The 21,910-nt window shown below is 39.6% G+C and overlaps 2 protein-coding genes across 2 annotated transcripts in view; one reads left to right on the forward strand and one right to left on the reverse strand.

Annotated features, from left to right (window-relative positions):
* The window catches only part of scn8aa (sodium channel, voltage gated, type VIII, alpha subunit a), a 61,551-nt gene extending 51,082 nt beyond the window's left edge, over window positions 1–10,469 (reverse strand). Inside the window, exons 1-2 of the mRNA XM_056238712.1 lie at window positions 10,209–10,469; window positions 6,402–6,733 (exon numbers count right to left, since the gene is read on the reverse strand). Coding sequence (XP_056094687.1) covers window positions 6,402–6,677 — 276 coding nt within the window. The 5' untranslated portion in view covers window positions 6,678–6,733; window positions 10,209–10,469. The remainder of the gene's footprint in view (window positions 1–6,401; window positions 6,734–10,208) is intronic.
* On the forward strand, window positions 9,055–13,467 carry LOC130075706 (acrosin-like). Its single transcript, XM_056240464.1, has 5 exons — window positions 9,055–9,058; window positions 11,635–11,815; window positions 12,189–12,460; window positions 12,746–12,888; window positions 12,979–13,467. The coding sequence occupies exons 1-5, from the start codon at window positions 9,055–9,057 to the stop codon at window positions 13,228–13,230; spliced, it is 852 nt and encodes a 283-aa protein (XP_056096439.1). The 3' UTR covers window positions 13,231–13,467.
* The last annotated feature ends 8,443 nt before the right edge of the window (window positions 13,468–21,910 follow it).

Genomic DNA, 21,910 nt, shown 5'->3' on the forward strand with positions numbered 1-21,910 from the left:
TTTTAACAGTTATAGGGCCACCTATGGTCCTATCTTCATAAAAGTTTATTAAAAGAATCATGTGTCGCATGTGCTCATCGTTTTCGTTTAGGATTTATAGGCTTTTGAGTATATTTTGCCATGTCCATTTTGTAAATGACCCTGTTATACAGTAGCTATCCAAAGAGTTAAGTTCAACATTTTTATTATAATTCTTGACCTATAGTCTAGACTAGAGAATTGTACTGCAGTGGTTTTATTGAGGTTGAGCAAAAAACCTAGGACTAGTGAACAAAAGTAGTTTTTTTATTTTATATTCTCAAGCATTTAATGAATGATTTGATTGACAGCAGTGGTTTTTGAGGCAAGGTTGTTCAGAGTGAGGAGATCTAACAAATGATATGCATATTGTGTATATGTGTGAAACACTGCCTGATTACTGCGGCGTAAAATTCGTTAGCGCCACCCGGTGGCCGATTTCTTTTGAATTTCTCACAGGCCTCTAGGGCTGTTAGTCAAACAGGCCCAGCGAGTTTCATTACGATGGGCCTCTGTTAACCTTATCTGACAGCCGCTCGAGCTTCATTGGCCAACGGCTGCCATGTTTTTGCCATGCCATTGCCTCGTAGACAATCGTCGCGGCGCCTTGGACCGCATGCCAGTTTTCAAATCAACCGGACTGTCTGTTGTGTAGCTATAGCCGTTTTAGTGGGGTTTTTTTTCTTCATTTTGTAGCGCCACCAAGTGGCCAGTCGCCGCATCCTTTTTCACGCGACCTGCCCAATCACTTTTAGGGGAGAATGCTGATCCTTGGAAATTCTAACAATTACAATAAGGGTTTCAGCGCAACATGCTTGAACCCCTAATTAAATAGAAAAGAACATAAAACAAAATAAAGTAAAATAGGAAATAACATAAAATTAAATGACTTTACAATAACCTAAAATACAACACAGCACCGTTTAGAATGTTGAAGCTCAATTGGTAGAGCATATCTTGATTGCACTGTAATCACTCTGGATAAAAGAATTTGCTAAATGCATAAATATAAATCAATGTTGGAGACCAAACTTTTCCAACTTGGGTAAATCCTGTTAAGCCTCTCCGTCTCACAACTGATTTGTTTTCAACATATAACCATCTCCTTTTATCATCTGTGCTGGAGGACTCAGGCTTCATCAGCTGCTCCTGTAGCAAAGCTTCCTAAGCTAATTGCTTCTGATAGTGTCACAGGTCTGGATTTAAAAGCTGCCAGCTCCCATTTCTCAGCTGGTTTCCCACTATGAAGAGAGCTGCCCTGAGCCTCAAGAATCAGGTTTCACTACTGCTGCAGGCTGCAAGTCAAGCCCAGCGTGTAGAAACTAAAAACAATGAGAGACAGTGAGATCTAATCAAAAAGCATACAATCAAAGTAGTGCTGCACGATTAATCATATCGCAATCGTAATCGCGATGTCAAGCCTATGCGATTATATGACGCAGAATGCTGCGATTTTATGTAAAATAAACAAATTAGGGCTGTTAACGCAATTAACGCAACATCTGTTATTTTTTGTCATCTTTTGGCTAGTGTTACATGATCCCGCTCTTATTCGTGCGAATGCTTTAAAGGGGTCATATAATGCCATTTTTGTACAAGCTAATATGATTCTTTAGAGTCTAAATTAAAACTTTGTAATATACTTTAATTAAAAATTCTCATTAGTATTGTAAGAAAACACTTATTTTACCTGGTCAAAAACAGCTCTGTTTTCAGCACGCCGTTTCAGTGTATATGACTTTAAATGATAATGAGCTTTGCTCACCCCGCCTCTCTGTTCTGTGTACACCGTTTGTAACACAATAACCATAACGCGTTGTTCATTATAGACGTGGGATTATGAATTATATTGAGAACGTCGTACATAGAAAACATGCCGTAATGTACCCTGAGTGTAAACCTTAGACGCATTCATTGTGAAGCGTGCATCTAGCGATTTGCAAAGATTAATATAAATATTAAAGATTAATAAAACGTTTCACTCACTTCAGTTATTTTGGAGGTTCAGCAGGAACACGAAAACTTGGTACCGGTCCAGGAGCAGCTTCTTAGCAAAACCAGCTTTATACTGACCCTCCTCGTTTATAAGCAGTCTGGTGTGTGAAATGATTCGCGCAAACATGAGAGCATTGACGTTGCTCGTGGGGAATATTCCCTTCGAAAACAAACTCAGCCACTGCGTCTTCAGCGGTTCGGATTTAGGAACATAAAAATGACTGCAGTGTTCGTTATTACACCCAAGAACAGAACACCACAATCGCTTAGACGCCATTCTGCTCATAGACAGCTCCAGCATATCAACAATGACCGCGCCGGTCCGCGCAGACTATGATTGACAGCTGGCTCACGAGCGAGGGCGGGTCTGTGTTGAAACCCGGCTGTCAATCAACAATCGTGGGAGGGGCTTCCGAGCGTGTGACGTCACACGGTCGAACGGCTTGATTTGAGACAGGGGAAAACATATAAGGAGATTAAAATAAAAACACTGGATGGATTTTTATCATTTTATGATGGTTGTGTACAGGCACTGCCAACACACATTTCAGTACAATCAACTTGTAAAAGTGCATGTACCATTATGACCCCTTTAAAGTTCAAACCATTAATGCGCGACAAGTCAAAAGAGAGCGCGCAGCCTGTGAATGTCCGACTGTGACTCACAGAAAGACGCGCGCCCATGCGCATGCACAGACCGGAATAGTTATCTTTCCGCTTGAACGAACAATAACACACACAATTATGCCAAAATGTTGTTTGTCGAGTATCTTCATTCATAACATAAGAGCAGTCTTATGATGGACGTAAAGAGTTGTGAGAGAATGAGGCGCGTGTCTCTACAACGGCTGCTCTTAAAGGGCCAGGCAGCAGCCAAAGCTTTCTGTCAGTAAAGTTAATCAAAGAAAAAAGAAAATTACTCACTGCTCTTGACTAAAGAACTTGTGTAGCTTTAATAAGGATTAGTCTATATATAATTTATAATTTATATGCAGTGCAGACTGTTTGATAACTTCAAATTCTGTATATGTCCTACCTGACAGGAAGGGCACAGATAAATAAGACTTTTTTATGGGTTTATGTGAGTATTATTAAGTTCACTTAAATTAAAAGCTGTTATATTTTTTGAAGCCTAATAAATGTTTTTGAAAAAATGATAGCTTTCAATTGTGGAATCACTCCTGGTGGATGGCTATAATTAATGTTTTAAATGGGGGTGGATTAATTTTTATCCAGACCTCAATGGCTTATTGATCATTATAGATGTTATCAATCATTTAGTTGTTGTTGCTAGTTTGAGTTGAGAAATACACATTTCAGAAGTATCACTAATCTGTGTGTGCATTTTGCTTTAGAATCAAGCAAGTTGACTCATGAAACCATTTGTTTATAATATCGCAATCGCATATCGCAATCGCAATATTGACCTCAATAATCGCAATATGACATTTTCCCCAAATCGTGCAGCCCTAAATCAAAGAGCCATTAAATCCTTGAGAGGGCAGGATAGATCGTCTATGGCATGTGCATGAAAGCATGGTCCAGAAATGCATCTGAAAAAAGGTCTAACGTGTTGCAATAAAAATGTATTCGGTTTTGAGCATAATTCAGTTCCTTAGACTGTCTGTTTCACATACGCTCCTCCATGAGGTTTTCATCAGGAGACTGAAATCTCCTTCCTGTGCATGGAGCGGGCGGTTACATAACAGTCAGTGTACGCTGCATGAGAGGGAGGCAGAGGAATGAGACGGAGGGCGAAAGCAAGAGAGGGAGGCAGGGTAATGCTTAAGCACATGCACACATTAACAGGCATTACCACACAAACGAGTCTGCATTATTTAGTAAAGTCCGATGTGGCAGACCCTGCTGAAGTCTCACCACTGCACTTAGCACCGAGCCAAATGTGAACACAGGGCTGAACCCGTTGGGCTCCATTACAACTCAGACAGAAAAGATGACCTCATCTTCCTCCCTTAGGCTACATCTCATAACAACAATTCACTCCTGAAAATCTGTTTGAGGGCTATCTTGCATCTGATATTGCTCCTTTGCAACAAAAACAAAGCACCGTTTTATGACTAGTAACACCAAGAAACTGTGCATCCGCTTAATAGTCTTAGAGCACAAAATGCTGCATTTTTATAATATATACATTTTTCATCATAAATTATATTTGAGTGAAAAGTTTCATTGAAAAATACATTAAAACATTTTAAAATGTATCCAAACTATGAGCTCCACAAGTTTGTGTAATAGACAATTATAATCATGTCCTTTAGCATGATTTGAAAAGATTCCAAAGCATGTCTTGAGCTTCAATGGAAGCAAGAACATCTGAACGTCTGAAGGTTAATGTTCCAAAAAAAATCTATTTGAAATAAATGCCATTCTTTTGAACTTTTTTTTTTCAGGATTCCTCACAAAAATATGATATATGTTTCCACGTATATAATAAGTTTCCACAAAAATATGAACACCAAATCAGCATAATGATTTCTGAAGGATCATGTGACACTGAAAACTGGAATAATGGCTGCTGAAAATCCAGCTTTGCCAGCACAGGAATACATTTAATTTTAAAATATATTAGAATAGGAATAAATACTTCAAATTGTAATAAAATGTCACAATATTACTGTTTTTGTATTGTATTTTTGATCAAATAAATGCAGCCTTGTTGAGCATTAACCATTTCAAAATTACTGACCCCAAAATAAATGTGAAAAATAGTATAAGTTTTTGATCTTTTCATGTACATATAGCAACACTAAAGAGTACCAAACACAGATTTCTCCTAATCAACAACATTAAAGGTCTTTAAATGACCTAACTCTCTTACTGTTGTACTACTGCTTAAATAGCAGGGGCCCGTTCGTCGTATGTGGATTACTCAATTACCTGGATTTCACTGTTGACGATTTGACATGACCCAGGATTGATAGGTTCTTCAAAGCTCATCCTGGAGTAGCTATCATAGCAACAGGTCCGAAAGCTCAAACCTGCTCGGGAGCAGGCTGATTTCATGTAAACGGGATTAGATTGCATCTTTTTAAGCAAAGGTGATGCTTAAAGTCTGTCCCAGTGACTGCTACTTTCTTACAGGAGTACTTAATGAACCTGGGACAATAAATAATAATAATTTAACAATTAATTTGAAAATAATATTATCATGTTGTGTAGGCTTATCATAATGTATACACAGCCAGTTTTACTCATTGACAAGATTTATTTGTGAGGGGAAAATTACTTAATAATTTGATTGAAGTCTTACACACACAATGTACAGTTAGTCTGAGCCGTGCATTAATTTAAATGGCGACAGCTATTATGGGAGTGGATTGATGCAGCGCAGGAGATGCAGATTACTTCGTAAAAAAATGCTGTCCTGATGTGCCGTCAAAATTTAATTAATGTTGTCACGGAACAGGTAAAATTAAATCAATTTCTCATTACAACATTGAAATAAAAATGTAAAGCCTGTACAAATATTAGAAATCGTGAAATAATGGAAATAATTGGGAATCATGTAACAAACATCACACAATTCATTTATCGATTATAACTTTTATATCATTTTGGTCGCTTGGCTGTTTCCTTATAAAGGTCCAGAAATTCAAAATCCGAAATTTTCGTTAGGTGTGTGATGTTCTTTTTTAATATGATGTCATTACGTTGCTGTATTTCTGCCAGCCAATCGCTGCATTGCTAGTTTCAATTGATATATTTATATTGATATATCTGCCCTTTCCAATGAACACAAGAACGTCCAGTAATCAACTTATTCCAGATATTTGAATCAAATCCACAAATTTGTTTAAAGAACCAAATTATCCAGAGATCAGTTATCACGATTAGAATATCTGGCATCTTTCAAATCATCTCAGATGTATTAAGGCGAGGTACGAAGGACGGGCCCCTGTTCTAAAACAGTGCACTGTTCTTTAAATGCACTGAAGTGTTTCTTTTGGCTTTTCTTTTCTAAAGGATTACTGCTGGAACAATTAAAACAAGTCTGTCAGCTGGAACTGTAAACTGAACTGACCTCCTCCTCAAACCTCTTTAAAGCATCATCTCACAGACAATCTACAACATACACAAGCCACAAACAAATGCTTCAGCACTGTAGTGGATTACAGGAGGAAGTTTTTCATATTTTCATATGGTTAACATGTTATCATGTATCAAGTATATCCTACAAGGAACATGCATGATTACCATCAGGCGTTTATATATATATATATATATACATATGAGAAAAATAACTAGTGGACTTAAAAAAGGTTAAAAAAACATCCTCAGCAATGCATCTCCAACTCTGGAATGATCCAAGGTGAGATAAGGTAATGTGTGAATGCAGGACACATGAAGAGACAAGATGATGCACTCACTTTCTTATTAGCATAGAAGGGATCTAAATCTTCCAGTGGTGTTGCCACCATGCCAGGAGGGATGTCCCCGTAGATGAAGGGCAGACTCTTGCCCGTCTCCAGGTCACTGTTAGGCTTGGGCTTGTTCTCGTCGTCATCGTCGCGGTAGCTGGTGTCTGGCTTAGGAGGCGGCTTGGCTTTCTCCTCCTCAATGCGCTTCTCGATTTCACACAGAGATTCCCTGGTAAAGTATTTGAAGCTGTCAGGTCCTGGCGGTGCAATAAGGGGTGCAGCCATGTTTTCATCCTGCAGCAACTTCTTCTCCTGTTATGTACCCTCCACGGCAGCTAATTCTATGTGGGAAAGAGAAAAGGACATTAATGGACATCTAGTTCATAAAGTCAGAATCCTATAGCCGTCTCATCCACAAGTTACTTACTGCCAAAAGTTGTATAAATTTAGCCAATGAGATTAGAGCTTACCAGATCAAGAAAGAGCTTTCCAGTTTTGCATGCAATATTTTCAGTAAAGCATTTTGCAGATGCTTTCATAATTTTTTATCAGTTCATGCATTCCCTGATAATCAAACCCATGACCTTGTTGTCGTGATACTTAGCTAATATCAATATTATATTACTTTAATGTCTATGCATTTATCTGGGTGTAGTATAAGATGTGCATTAGCAAAAACCCGAATCATATCATATTAAGGCCTCTTATTAAGTCAGCTTAGCTGCAAAACCACTATGTAACGGCAACGTTTTGTGTGATTATAATCATTAAGATTAATGTCATTAATATTTGTCTATATTTCACTTCTCTTCAATAGAGATCAGAAAATGGAGGAATTGAAAAGTTTAGGACTTAAAGTCGCAATGAAATGAAAGTAGCGACAGATCAACAGTCAATTGTAAGAAAGGGGTGGGGTTTAACCTGACTAAGTGATTGTAGAAGTCTGGCATATGTCATCAGTCAGGAGGTATGACATTTTAATTAAAAATTACAAGGTTAAAAAACATACATAGTTGAATCATTCACAATAAGATCTAACATTTACAAAATAGAGAGTGAATTTGCAAACGATCACAATTTACACTTTGGTTATTATTTATACCACTTATACTTAAAATCCAACACAAGAGCGCCCATTCAAGCTTGTGACAATTAAAAAAAATGCAATCCAAAAAAAAAAAACCCTGTCATTTAGATTTCATTTTAGCTTTTGGAATGATAAAGTCTTACTGAACAGTACTACCTTGTTACATCACCCACTCACACAAACTGATATGTTCAGCTCTGTGCAGTAAAGTAAAACGCTAAGCCTTGCATCTAAAAATATTACCTTACACATCAAAACAATCTGTTGCTAAATTGAGAGCATGTTAAAGAGGGACTGGCACTAGATCCAGGATGAGTCATCAACTTCATGAAAAATGAAAAGCACCCTCCATTATGAGCAGATGAAGGTGATACTTAATGTTTGTCACTTCCCATGGTATGGTTCTTTTGGCTCATTATGATGGATGTTTCTATTTTAGATGAAAGGGTTCAGGGAGGATGTAAACTGGATTAGAAGATACCACAATAGCACAAGCAGATTTTAGCTGAACCTGTCTTCCCTATGAACAAAATCTCCACTGAGATGTCGATTTGGGACATGCGTTATGTCCCTAAGGCAGCAGAATAGGAAATGGGGTGGGTGAAGGGAGGCGTAGTGAACCACACCATCTAAAAGCTTGTGTGCATTTATGGGCCAGACACTTAACCAAGCCATATCCTGATATTACATAGCTACTTAACTCACTTTTAGCATTTCTCTCCATCCAATTCCACAGTTTTGTTTCATAAATACTGTTTGGCATTTCCATTCTGCCTTTGAAGTAAATATACCTTCAAGCAAATCAGACACGTGAACAAAATATCAAAGAATGTGACATAACGGACGCCATTAGGGGCACAAGTCCCTTGGGTATATAAATGTGATATAATTTCAAGACCTGCTGGAAAAAAGCAGCTTAAACCAGCCTGAGCTGGTTTGTTGTCTCACCTGGTCTATTGGTTTTAAAGGGGTTGTTGGGACTTTCTACCTGGTCAGGCACGAAGACCAGCTTAAACTGCTTAGGTTAGTTTAAGTTGATTTTTTTCTCTCTCAGCAAGTCAAGCAATGAAACAGGAAAAGATTATCCTAAACAAATCAAAACACCCTTTCATTAGCCTTTTTTAATGTCTTATTAGTGAAACAAGCTGAGCTTTTGTGGTCCAAACAGCACAAACAAAGGCAACTTACTTACAGGAGCTGTCCTATCAGCACCACACTATAAAAAGGGCAATATTTTTTTTAGCTGTAGAAATTTTGTATTCACAATCATATTCAGATTGGTTAAACAGTATAGTGTTACTATAAAGACAGAACAGAAAACTCAAATATCTCTATGCCTTGAATTAATTTATTTCAAATTTTACAGTGCTTAAGATAAAGGATATGGAATCAACTCATGAAGTTATAAAAATGGTGTGAGGGAATCCGTATCAGTTGAATGAGGTGGGCTTCTGTTGGGTGGGCCGAAACATCTAGAAATACCTGAAGAAGATGCTGGGCTGCCCGTGAACACATGATAGCTTTAGAAAATGTCAGGTGGGGTATGTGGTCCAGCTTATTTACAGATGTGAGGACATGGGTAAATTTAAGAAGCATTATGAATAAAATTATGGATTCATTTTCATCATCCATATGTCTTTCGAGCTTCTATGCGCCACAGAATTCTCTTCTTCAAAGCGACACCTTAATGTCTTCATATGCAAAATACCTGTCAATACATTATGCAGGCTATTCGCACATACATCTGTAACAACAATTCCTTCAAACAAACCATAACCTTATTTTAAAAACGTCAAGTTGTATCGTTATGTGATTGAATGCGCAGTGGTCCTACCTTATTTCAGCAATGTTTGGTCACGAAATCCATGGCTTAGCAGCACAACGGTTTCACGAACAACGTCTTTGCCTTTTCCAAAACGTTGTCACATCTTCCTCTGTATCAGAAAACAATTTTGCCTGAAAACTAACGTTTATAAACACCTTCACGAAAGCGGGCCGAAACCACGAAGGAAAAACGGAAAATACTGCAGTGGTTTTTTTTCTTCTTCTCGCTCTCTCGTCGTATTTACCCTTTTATACAAACAGCGCAAACATGTTTCAGTCATGTAATCCGGTTTGGGAGAAAACGGCTAAAGTTATTAGAAAACAGCGATATATCTCGACGATGCTGTGCAAGGTTTCTGCTCGCGAGGAACATAAACAAGAAAATGTACAGCATTCCACACCCGTGCAACCTGCGTCCACCCTACAATCAATAAGCAGCCAAGCATGTTGTCATTTGAACGTCTTAATTACAACTAATCATTTCAAACCTGTCCACATGTGCATTTTTGCTCATTTGCTCAGCTTGACATACGATTAATGCTGACAATAAGACCTTTATTCAGATGAGGGTACAAGGCTTACAGATCACGGCATTGATCATGCAAGTAGGCTATATAACACACCACATATAGCCTTGGAATAATGTGTTTCATATCATGACATATTAAAACTGTAATTTGAGAGGGGGAAATGAAAATGCCTAATCACAACTGGTTCAATTGACCGAAAAGGGTGAGTTTATAAAACGTCATAAGGGAATAAAAGGCGAATGTACATTTTGCGAGGAGCGTCCAGCAGTAAAACCCCCTCAGCGTGCAGCATCTCTGCGACATTCACTGACAGTGCAATGACTTCCATCGCACGTAATAAACACCGCGAGAGCGATATTGAAACACAATACTCACAATGATTACGTTAGCGGGTATCCAAAAAATCCTCACTGCACTGCAGATGTCGAATAAATTCGGAAGAAATTGCGGATGTCGCCATATTGTTGGTGCTACCTTCCTTCAGTGTGCACCGTTACCCTGCATATTGATGACTCCCAGCAGTAAGGGAGTGTCGGCCAATAGGTAACGTTACCACCAGTTCCACAATAAAAGGCGTTAATTTCAGTTCTGTTTCATTGAATCCCAGTTAGGTCCTTGTTCGAATGAGGCGTTTCAGGAATGACGATTGATACCGTGTATGAATGTCTGAATCAAAAATACACCGCCACAATTGTGTTTGAAATTATTTTAAAAACGTTTTTTTCACGCTGAATAAAATAAACAGGTCGTTGGCTTGGTGTATTATTATGAGCGACACACACTCGTCTCGCATGCAATTCATCTAATGGTTGTTTCTAATTGTCGCCTAGTTTCTAAAGGATGACGTTTACAATCATTTTAGTGTCCTTTACAGCACTCTAAAATGTCATGAAATTGGTGATATGTACTATACAAAACACTGATGCTATTATCTGCATAAAGTAAAGATTTGAAATGTGTTGATTCGCATGTTCTTCCTTGCCCGGCCGGGTCTTTCATGACATTACAGTATGAACGATGTTACGTCACTTAGAATCTTTTCAGATTACCTAATAATCAAAGGACATCCGATTGTTCTGTCTTCTTTCTGTCTCTCGTTTTGCTTCACATTTAAAATGTTTAAAACGGCTCTACAATTAGTCTTCATTAGCACGCTGCTTTCTGGGATTGCAGGTATTTTTTTATATTATTATTATTATTTTTAATTCATTTAATGAGATGTGAACACAATACTTTTACTATTTTACTATTGGATACCCCAAAGGAAACAAACTGCATACTTTTTGTAAAAAATAACAATATTTCATAAAACGTTAGTGGAAAGTATGTCTGTTGTTTATGGTCACAATTGTAATGGATGGGAGTCAAAAATTGTCCAGTTTCAAACAAAAGGTATCATATAATGTAATATTTATTTATACTTTCATCAGGCAATTCTGGGAAAACAAAACAACTGATAATACAAAAATAAATGTTTTTTTTTTTTTTCATTTAATGTAACAATACTTTAAATTATACAGAAATTTTATATGGAAATTTTATGATGCAATTCAATCATTACTTATTCAAAATCGGTCTTCCCATGCCTTAATTTGTGACGGAGACCTCTAAATACATTATAAGACCTTTTAAATATTACATGCATCAAAAATGCATATAAACATTTTAATAGTTTTAGCCTTAAATGTCACTGTCTGTAAATATTATTTACCCATTTACCCACCAGTGGTATCATCAGTGGTTATGGCACAAAAAAGTGATCAGAAGTGTTCAGTGCAACTGACTATAATGCTCTTTTAAGGTTGTGGAAAGCGAACTTTGCAAGGTCCATCAAAGCCGTTTCGAATTGCAGGAGGCCATTCTGCATTAAAAGGTGCATGGCCTTGGCAGGTGAGCATACAGAGGATGTCGAGGCATATCTGTGGTGGGTCCATCATAAGCCATCGGTGGATAATCACAGCATCCCACTGCTTCAGAAATAGGTGAGCACTTTGTGATTCTCCTCCCTCATAACATGTAACATTTGTGTGCAGTTTCCACATCTCATTATTTTAACTTTCAGCAATGACTGTGGTTTGCTGAAGCAAACAGGTGATACATTTTATCTGAGCATATATGCACATTTAGTTAAATAAGCAAGGGTAGGTAGTTGCTCTAAAATGATATAGGCCGTTACTTGCAGTAATGGTTCAGTTAATTATACCTATGCGTATTTCTTTTTAAATTAGCATTGAATGTAGTCTACCTACTACACCAAACATTTTTACGCACCCAGAAAATGCCTAAAACAATAAAAGCAACTTCATTTCAAAATAATAGTTTTTATTGCAGATCTTTTGCATCTTTCTATTATAGTAACAACTATAAACTACAAGTAGTGGCTGGAGTGAATTCTCGATCCAAGCGAGAAAAGGGTGTCCAGTATCGCTCAGTTCAGCAAGTGATCCTGCATGAGAAGTTCAACCGATCATATTTTGAAAACGATGTGGCACTATTGCATCTGCATCGCTCTTTGCATTTCACAAATCATGTGCAGCCTTTGTGTATGATTGAAGATGAAATGGACGAGAAACAACTCAGCTTCGGCTCATGTTACATCACTGGTTGGGGCAGCTCAGTGTTACAAGGTTAGAGTTTAAATATCCAAAAACAGTCCAAAACTCGAAATCTCTGCATTATTAACAGACGATTACTTAGCAGAATGTGTAATAGAGGAGCTCTATTTTTGGCATCTTTCTGGCAGTTAAACTGTTAATAATGAGTTTATATAATCAGTTCTCCTCTTTTTTTAACAAAATTTGTTTTTAAAAGGTAGCCTATTAAAGATTGTTTCTTTTGATTCTTGATGAGATTTTAGAATTATGCTTATTTCTTGATCAGAAAAGGTCTGAAACATTTTATTGTATTTTAAGGAATGTTAGTTGACACTCTTCAGGAAGCTGAAGTTGAGCTCATTGATACTGGAATCTGCAACCAGAGAAGCTGGTATAATGGCCATGTTAATGACAACATGATCTGTGCAGGATTTGACAAAGGGGGTGTCGACACATGTCAGGTAATGTCATCTCATTATATCACATTGCAGAGTAACTGGTCAGTGATAGACAGTGATTAACAATATCTGTTGGAATATTCTTCAATCAAGGGTGACAGCGGAGGCCCTCTACAGTGTTACAGCCAAGACATGAAGAGATTTTACCTTTATGGTGTGACAAGTCATGGAGCGGACTGTGCATTGCCAAAGAAACCTGGCATATATACTCGTGCTAGCCGGTACACAGTCTGGCTGAGCGAAGCTCAAACAAAAACTGTATCTGCTGCCTCAGTCACAGATCTGACAGTTTTTAAATTATTCTCAGCCCTGTTTTTCTCTGCCTGGATGGGCCTGTTAATGTGAGTCATGCCCCATCAAATGCCAGAACATCTCTGCAGCTTTCCAGTCATTTTAAATAAAGTCTCTCTCAAACGATGGTTTGGCTATATTGGCGAGTATTCACATAAACACAGTCAGTTATGATGTAAACAGAATGTAAACAGTTGAGAAAGAAAACGCATGTGTAACAGTATAATGAATCCGTGTGTCAGCTCTTAAAGTGACAACAGCCTAATATATCTGCTGCCAAATTATGATAACCAGTGGTGGAATGTAACGAAGTACAAATACTTCGTTACTTTACTTAAGTAATTTTTTCACGTATCTGTACTTTACTTAAGTAGAATCAATAGTGCATACTTTTTACTTTTACTTCGTTTCATTTTGCAGCAATTATTATACTTTCTACTCCACTACATTTCTACAACGTTCTGTTACATTTTCGTTACATTTTCTGATCAGTTTTTCCCCTGCCAAAACGTCATCCTGACCGTCCGTTCGTCGCACGTTTCTGTCTCACCAGTGAAGTTTGGTTGCCATAGATAAATCAACCCGGTCACACTAAATGCGTCTCTATAACACGCAGTGTGTTTATCGTGCAATTTATACGCGGAAATTAGTTTTTACATGCCTAGGAAACGCATTGGTAGGTTTCATAGACAGTAAAAGAAAGGTAGGTTTAGTAGTGATGTGGGGTGCGTGTGTATTATACGTTTGGTTCGGGTTAGGATTAGTATGGCAAGCCAAGATGTTCAGAATTACGCCATAAATGAATCGCGTTTACAGCCAAACGCCGTCATATACGGCGTTTTAACATAATATGTGTTTATATATATATATATATATATATACCGTATATAGTAAGGGTAGGCTATATAGTAAGCTTGATGTGTATATTGCCTAATTGCAAGCTTGTTCAGAAATGGTGACAAAAACTTAAAATATAACTGCTTTTCCATCATATTGAACATCATTATATGAGTATTGGGTTGAATGAGTTTTATTAATCATTAGAATATAGACATTAAGAGAATAAATTGTTATGCAAGTACTTTTACTTTTAATACTTAAAGTACATTTAAAATCAGGTACTTTTTACTTAAGTAGGGTTGTCATTGTGGTACTTCTACTTTTACTAAAGTAAATATGTCTCTGGTTTTTTGTACTTTTACTTAAGTACTGAAATTCAGTACTTCCTCCACCACTGATGATAACATTAAAAATATCTATATGGAAGATTTTCCGCAAGGTATCAATGTCAAAATTGTGGCCAGTGAAAATGCTGGGTGGCTAGTAACTTTGGAAAAAAACTAGGCACAGTGGCTGGTGAGCAAAAAAGGTAATGTCAAGCCCTGTGTCAGGGATCAGTCAGGCTCCACCATCACCCAATCACAGAGATCGCTATCACCTGAATACTAATCACCCGCACCTGCACGTCATTCATGATCACATGCACCTGCACATCATCACCTCATCACCACAGGCAGCATATAAGCACACACATCACTCTGTCACAATGTCGTTTGAGTAAGGACTCATTTACGTTCATCACTTATCTCCAGTAGGCTATAGTGTATGTTACGTTTACTGTTTTGTCTACCTGCATCCTCCATGTCTTCCGTGGATTCCTCGTCTTCCCTCTCGTACAACCGCTACTTACCTCTCTCCCATCTTCTGTGTGTGCACCAGCTGCAATCCACCTCATCCATCTACAACACAAAGGAACTGTCAGTATCTCATTCATCATTCCTGTTTGTCAACATCAGTGATGCATACCTTTTTATGTCCGTATACCTGCCGATCTCAAACTGTTTATTAACTGTATCCTTGTTGTGAGTCTCTGTTCCGTAACACCCTGTATGTTTGTATTAAAGGGGTCCTATTGTGCTTTTCCACTTTTTCGCCTTTAGTTAGTGTGTAATGTTGCTGTTTGAGCATAAAAAATTATCTGCAAGATTACAAAGCTCAAAGTCCACTCCAAATGGAGATATTTTATTTAACAGAATCCCCTTTTCAAGAACCACGGTTATACGTAACTAGCGTTCTTTTTAGTAAACGAAAAGTTTGTTTTAGTAAATCACAAACACGAGGGCAACCATAGGTTCGATTCACAAACAAATGACTTTCAAATAAAACGAATGAACCAGTTTTTTACTGAATTGTATGAATCTGTTGGTACTTGAATTAATCTGACACAATTACTGAATCTCACATTATGGCTTAGGAGACTTAAACGACTGGTTGATCATCTGACAACAATAAACCTCTATTGTGCCCTTTTACGAAGTCTTGATTTTGTTTTTGTGGTGTACTAAAATATGTTTGCATGCTTGATTGTTCAAAAAACGCATGTTTCATATATTTTACATTAATACATCACCTTTCTGCCCAGTCTTTTTACACGCTGATTTCTATGAAGCCTCTCCTTCCGAAATACGAAATGTGCTGTGATTGGTAAGCTGGCCCAGTGTGTTGTGATTGGCAGCACGTGTATAACCATAACTGCCCCTCCATAACTACGAGTTCTTCCCTTGTGTAAATATTGAGTATGGAGTCAATTTCAATTTGAGCCGATTCTGACCCAGACAATTTTAACAAATAAGAGGACTGTGCAGAACGGATTTCATCTATATACATTATAGATACGATGGAAAACTAAGATAATACAAACAGTAGCTATAGCCTAATCGTTCAAAAAACCATGGTTAATTTTCCTAAGGAGCGGTGAACTGTCCTACAAAACGAGAGCTTACAAAGGCAACAGAAAACAAACGGTTTTCCATAAATTGTGCATCACACAGATAAACGTTGGGGTTACAATGTTCAGGAACAGTGTTTAAAAATAAGTGTTAATCACTCTAAGTTCGTCAGCCTTAGGAAGCTCAAAAAAATTAGTTTTGGAAATGTTGTGGAAAAACAGTCTCGTTGACATAGCGACAGCGCTGTCTTCTCTAATGCAGCTCAGCCAGCCTCCGCTATTTTTTGTGTATTCCATGGGCGTGGATTATTTAAATGAGGACCATTGTGACTTCATAAGATACGGAAAAAACGCATTGTTGTTCAAAGAAGCCGTTAGATGTAGTTCTGTGAATTCCGGATGACCGCCAGAGGCGGTACTACCAGTCACGTCATGAGAATGCTTTCTCGCACATTCCGGATGACAAGGAATTCACAGAACCACAGTTACGTAACTAGCATTCTGTTTCATTCCTCCTGACTGCCAGAGGCAGTGCTAAGCACTAGTAGTGGATGATGCATATCAACTCAGTCAAGAGGAATACCACCCACCTGCAAACATCAGAGTTGCTCCAGAAGGACTGCAGAGTCAACAAGTTCAGCAGAAGTGGTTTTATTTGTTGTCAATGCTGAAAAAAAAAGAAATCATCATAGTGATGAACAGTGAACTCATGTCTCGTGTTGTAATTACAGTTAAGGAACAATATCTGATAACAAGAAATGCTTGCGGCCTCTCTAAAAAGCACTTTTGAGTTTCTTGCAAGAACCAATGAGGTTCATTCTCGTGTTACGCAGCACGTTTGAGCTTACCAAGCACGTTTGAGCTTCTGCAAGAACCAATGAGGTTCATTCTCGTGTTACGCAGCACGTTTGAGCTTCTGCAAGAACCAATGAGGTTAATTCTCGTGTTATGCAGCACGTTTGAGCTTAAGGAAGAACCAATGAAGTTCATTCTTGTGTTACGCAGCACGTTTGAGCTTTACAAGAACCAATGAGGTTCATTCTCGTGTTATGCAGCACGTTTGAGTTTTGCAAGAATCAATGAGGTTTATTCTTGTGTTACGCAGCACTTTTGAGCTTCTGCAAGAACCAATGAGGTTCATTCTGGTGTTATGCAGCACGTTTGAGCTTAAGCAAGAACCAATGAGGTTCATTCTTGTGTTACGCAGCACGTTTGAGCTTCTGCAAGAACCAATTAGGTTAATTCTCGTATTATGCAGCACGTTTGAGCTTAAGCAAGAACCAATGAGGTTCATTCTTGTGTTACGCAGCACGTTTGAGCTTTACAAGAACCAATGAGGTTCATTCTCGTGTTATGCAGCACGTTTGAGTTTTGCAAGAATCAATGAGGTTTATTCTTGTGTTACGCAGCACTTTTGAGCTTCTGCAAGAACCAATGAGGTTCATTCTGGTGTTATGCAGCACGTTTGAGCTTAAGCAAGAACCAATGAGGTTCATTCTTGTGTTACGCAGCACGTTTGAGCTTCTGCAAGAACCAATGAGGTTAATTCTCGTATTATGCAGCACGTTTGAGCTTAAGCAAGAACCAATGAGGTTCATTCTTGTGTTACGCAGCACGTTTGAGCTTTCTACAAGAACCAATGAGGTTCATTCTCGTATTATGCAGCACGTTTGAGCTTAAGCAAGAACCAATGAGGTTCATTCTTGTTGTTCTGTATTGTTGCTTGTTGTCTCCCCCTGGTGGTATACTAAAGAAATTACAGTCACGTTCGTTCTGCGGCTTCCTTTAATGATGTCATCAGAGAGCGCTCAGTAATATCTTCTGACAGCTGCGTCTTTTATAGCGATCTCCTTCTGAAAGTCTTTCTGCTCACGTTCAAGCTATAAACGATCATCGTCGGTATGTAATGTTCTTTAACATCATTTATCTATGCATAGGAATATTATCATGTAAGATGAGATGTATGTTGTTATAATTGTTGTATAGATTTTCGGGGGTTCTCTTAACCCGTTCTGTGGTATAATCAGAATAGTCTGAGTTAAGTAATGTCTAAAAAACCCCTTTAAGTAGTAATTTCATTGTGTAAAATAACAAGTTATTTGTGCTAGTATTGTTTAAAATATGTGAACAGTCCCAATGTGAAGATTTAGTACTCATTTATGTATATTTTTGGTTTCAGTTTTACCCTACTTTTGGTCATCATTAAAGAAGTAAACGATCCACCTTCGTCCAGTGTGGTGACTAGAGGAGGAGTTAAACTGTCTGTCAATTTACACAAAGGGTTGTAACAAGGACGGAACAGTAAAACGACGTTTCATAAACGAGCTGATCTACAGCAGACAGGACCCTGCACGCTATACCGCTGAAATAAAGGTAACCAGCACACGCAATGTTCCAAGAGGACGCACAATCAGTCGACTCATGGAAGACCAGATCTCAAGCTTCCCGCACATCCAGCCGCTCTAGCAGATCAAATGCAGCTGCAGCCATGGCACGCGCAGAAGCGGAAGCAGCCAGAGCAAAGGTAGCATACGCTGAAAAAGAGATGCAAATTAAAATTCAAAAAGCACAATTGGAAGCATCATTGGATAAACTGAATGTAGAAAAGACAGCAGCTGCGGCCTTAGCTAAAGCAGAGGCTTTAGAGGCTGCTTTGGAGTACGAAAATGATGAGCATGGCCCTAAGCTAAGGGGTGGATCAGAGCAGCGATCTCACAACGCCATGCAAATGACTGAAGAGTACGTACAAAAACATAGTGTACTGGACAGCAGTCTAAAGCCAGGGGTGCAACTACAGGGTTCCCCCACTACCACCCAACATCAGCAAACACCTCCTCTGCAAGCGCCTACAGCACTCACTTATCAATCCACACAGATTAAACCCGAAAGGAATGAAGACCCACAGATTGAAGCACACCGTGCTCCAAAATGTTCTTCCACGATAAGCAAGAACCCCGCACACACACTAATAGGAGAAGGAAAACACACTGAGCACCTGGGTCACAGGATTTACGACAGCTATCACCTGCCATTAGCCACACCTATGAGTAATCACCAACAAGCATATCAAGAGGCTCACATAGGGGCTTATGACGGCCGGCACTACCCACCTAGTAGGTTTGTCCATAGCGAACAACGAGACGAGGTGCTCAGAGGTTCGTCTAACGAGAATAAAAATGTGACCGACTTTGTAAGCTTCCTTGCCAGACGAGAAATTGTTTCAACAGGACTGTTGAAGTTTGATGATAGGCCTGGAAATTACAGGGCATGGCGGGCGTCTTTCCTGAACACTGTCAAAGGCCTTAATCTGACCGCAAAAGAAGAAATAGACTTGTTAGTAAAATGGCTAGGGCCAGAATCAGCAGAACATGCAAAACGCTTGAGAGCTGTACACGTCAATGACCCAGAAAAAGGGCTGGTAATCGTGTGGGGGAGACTAGAAGAGTGCTACGGTGCGCCCGAAGTCATCGAGGATGCACTATGGAGGAGATTAGATAACTTTCCTAGGATTTCAAACAAAGACAATCAGAAACTCAGGGAGCTGGCAGACTTGTTGACAGAGCTTCAAGCTGTAAAATCGGAAGGTGAGCTCCCAGGCCTAGCATATCTAGACACAGCACGTGGCATTAGCAACATCGTACAGAAGCTACCGTTTGCTTTGCAAGAAAGATGGATGACACAAGGCTCCAACTACAAAGACAGCTACAGAGTTGCCTTCCCTCCATTCTCTTTCTTTGTCAACTTTGTCTCCCAGCTGGCAAGGACACGCAACGACCCAAGTTTCATGTTTGTTCCTTGTACTGGAGATCAGATCAAGACAGACAAATACACTCATAAAAACATGAGCTACCGTACACCAGTATCAGTCCATAAGACTGACATCTCACCAGCTGATCCTACACACACCAAGATAGAAGACCCAACAAAGACATGTCCTATTCATAAGAAGCCCCACCCCCTTTACAAATGCCGTGCGTTCAGAGAGAGACCCCTCGAGGAGAGAAAAGCCTTTCTGAAACAAAGTGGCATCTGTTTCCATTGTTGCGCGTCAACATCTCATCTCGCAAAGAATTGTGCTAAGAATGTTAGATGCACCGAGTGTGACGACGACAGACACCATTCGGTTCTACACCCGGGGCCCGCTCCATGGTCCATCAAGACCCTGAAACCTACACACGAGCATGGCGGGGAGGATGAGAGTGTCGGTCCAAACGTTGCAGTGACATCAAAGTGTACAGAAGTTTGTGGCGGAGACACAACTGGAAGATCCTGTTCTAAGATTTGTTTGGTCAAAGTTTTCCCTACCGGCCAACGGGATAAAGCAGTCGAGTTGTACGCCATATTGGACGAACAGAGTAATCGGTCCCTGGTAAGGTCAGAATTCTTCGAACTCTTCAATGTTAAAGGTGACCGTTCTCCATATTCCCTTAGGACATGTGCGGGAATCGCAGAGAAGTCGGGGAGAAGAGCGCACGGCTTCCAGGTACAATCTTTGGATGAAGAAGTCACTCTCACCCTTCCTACTCTGATAGAGTGCAATCAAATTCCCAATAACCGATCTGAAATTCCTACGCCAGAGGTAGCTGTTCAACACGCGCACCTAAAAGGTATCGCAAAACAAATTCCAACTCTACATTCCCAGGCACCCATAATGTTGCTGCTTGGCAGAGACCTCATCAGAGTCCATAAAGTGCGTAATCAAATTAACGGCCCTCACGACTCTCCATACGCACAAAAGCTCGACTTGGGATGGGTTATAGTGGGCAGTGTCTGCCTTGGTAAGGTCCACAAACCAGACACAGTAAACACCTTCTACACTAACACACTGGAAAATGGACGAGCATCCCTCTTCAAGCCATGTCCCAACCACTACTTTGTGAAAGAAACACATGACAGCACTGGGTCTCTTATCTGCAAGAATAGCAAAGACCACATAGGATGCGCTGTGTTTCAGAGAACCAAAGACGACGACAAAATTGCACCTTCATTTGAAGACGTGGCGTTTCTGAACATCATGGAACTAGGGTTCTACAAAGATAAAGATAACAGTTGGACAGCTCCCTTACCCTTTAAGACACAGAGACGTCGCCTGCCCAACAACAAGGCTCAAGCTCTTAACCGTTTCAGATCACTCCAGCGCTCCTTCAACAGGAAACCAGAGCTGAAAGAGCACTTCTTCGCATTTATGCAAAAGATATTTCAGAACGAACATGCAGAAGAAGCACCACCGCTCAAACCTGAGGAGGAGTGCTGGTATCTACCTATTTTTGGGGTATATCACCCTAAGAAACCTGGACAGATCAGAGCAGTCTTCGACTCAAGTGCTAAGCACGATGGCGTCTCTCTTAACAATGTCCTCCTGACTGGCCCTGATCTAAATAATAACCTCCTAGGGGTGCTCCTTCGTTTCCGCCAGGACTCTGTTGCCGTCACAGCGGACATCCAGCAGATGTTCCACTGCTTCTTTGTCAGACCAGACCACCGTAACTTCTTACGTTTCCTGTGGTATCAAGACAATGACTTTAACAGAGACATCAAGGAATACAGAATGCGTGTGCATGTTTTTGGTAACAGTCCTTCACCGGCTGTAGCGATCTTTGGACTAAGAAGGACTGCGCAAGAGGGAGAGGAGACCTTTGGAGGAGATGCTAGAAGATTCGTGGAGAGGAACTTCTACGTAGATGATGCCCTAAAATCTCTACCTTCAGCTTCAGCTGCCATCGATCTGCTCAAAAGGGCACAGCAGATGCTGGCATGCTCCAACCTCAGGCTGCATAAAATCGTGTCAAACAATGCAGAAGTTATGGCAGCCTTCCCTTCAGATGATCATGCCAGCGACCTAAAGGATCTAGATCCGGGAGCCGATGATCTCCCCATGCAGCGAAGTTTAGGTGTCAGTTGGGACCTGAAGAGCGACACATTCACATTTCAGGTGTCTGACGAACACAAACCCTTTACTCGACGTGGAGTCTTGTCAACCATTAACAGCCTGTATGACCCCTTAGG

Source organism: Rhinichthys klamathensis, unplaced genomic scaffold (assembly GCF_029890125.1).
Source record: "Rhinichthys klamathensis goyatoka isolate OS25496 unplaced genomic scaffold, OSU_Roscu_1.1 h1tg000020l_1, whole genome shotgun sequence".
Taxonomy (NCBI): Eukaryota; Metazoa; Chordata; class Actinopteri; order Cypriniformes; family Leuciscidae; genus Rhinichthys; species Rhinichthys klamathensis.

Bases quoted from the DNA above. Each gene is read 5' to 3' on its own strand.
- LOC130075706 (XM_056240464.1), top strand. The intron at 12,461-12,745 runs GTTAGAGTTTAA...TTGTATTTTAAG, and splicing joins GGGCAGCTCAGTGTTACAAG to GAATGTTAGTTGACACTCTT. The intron at 12,889-12,978 runs GTAATGTCATCT...TCTTCAATCAAG, and splicing joins GGGGTGTCGACACATGTCAG to GGTGACAGCGGAGGCCCTCT.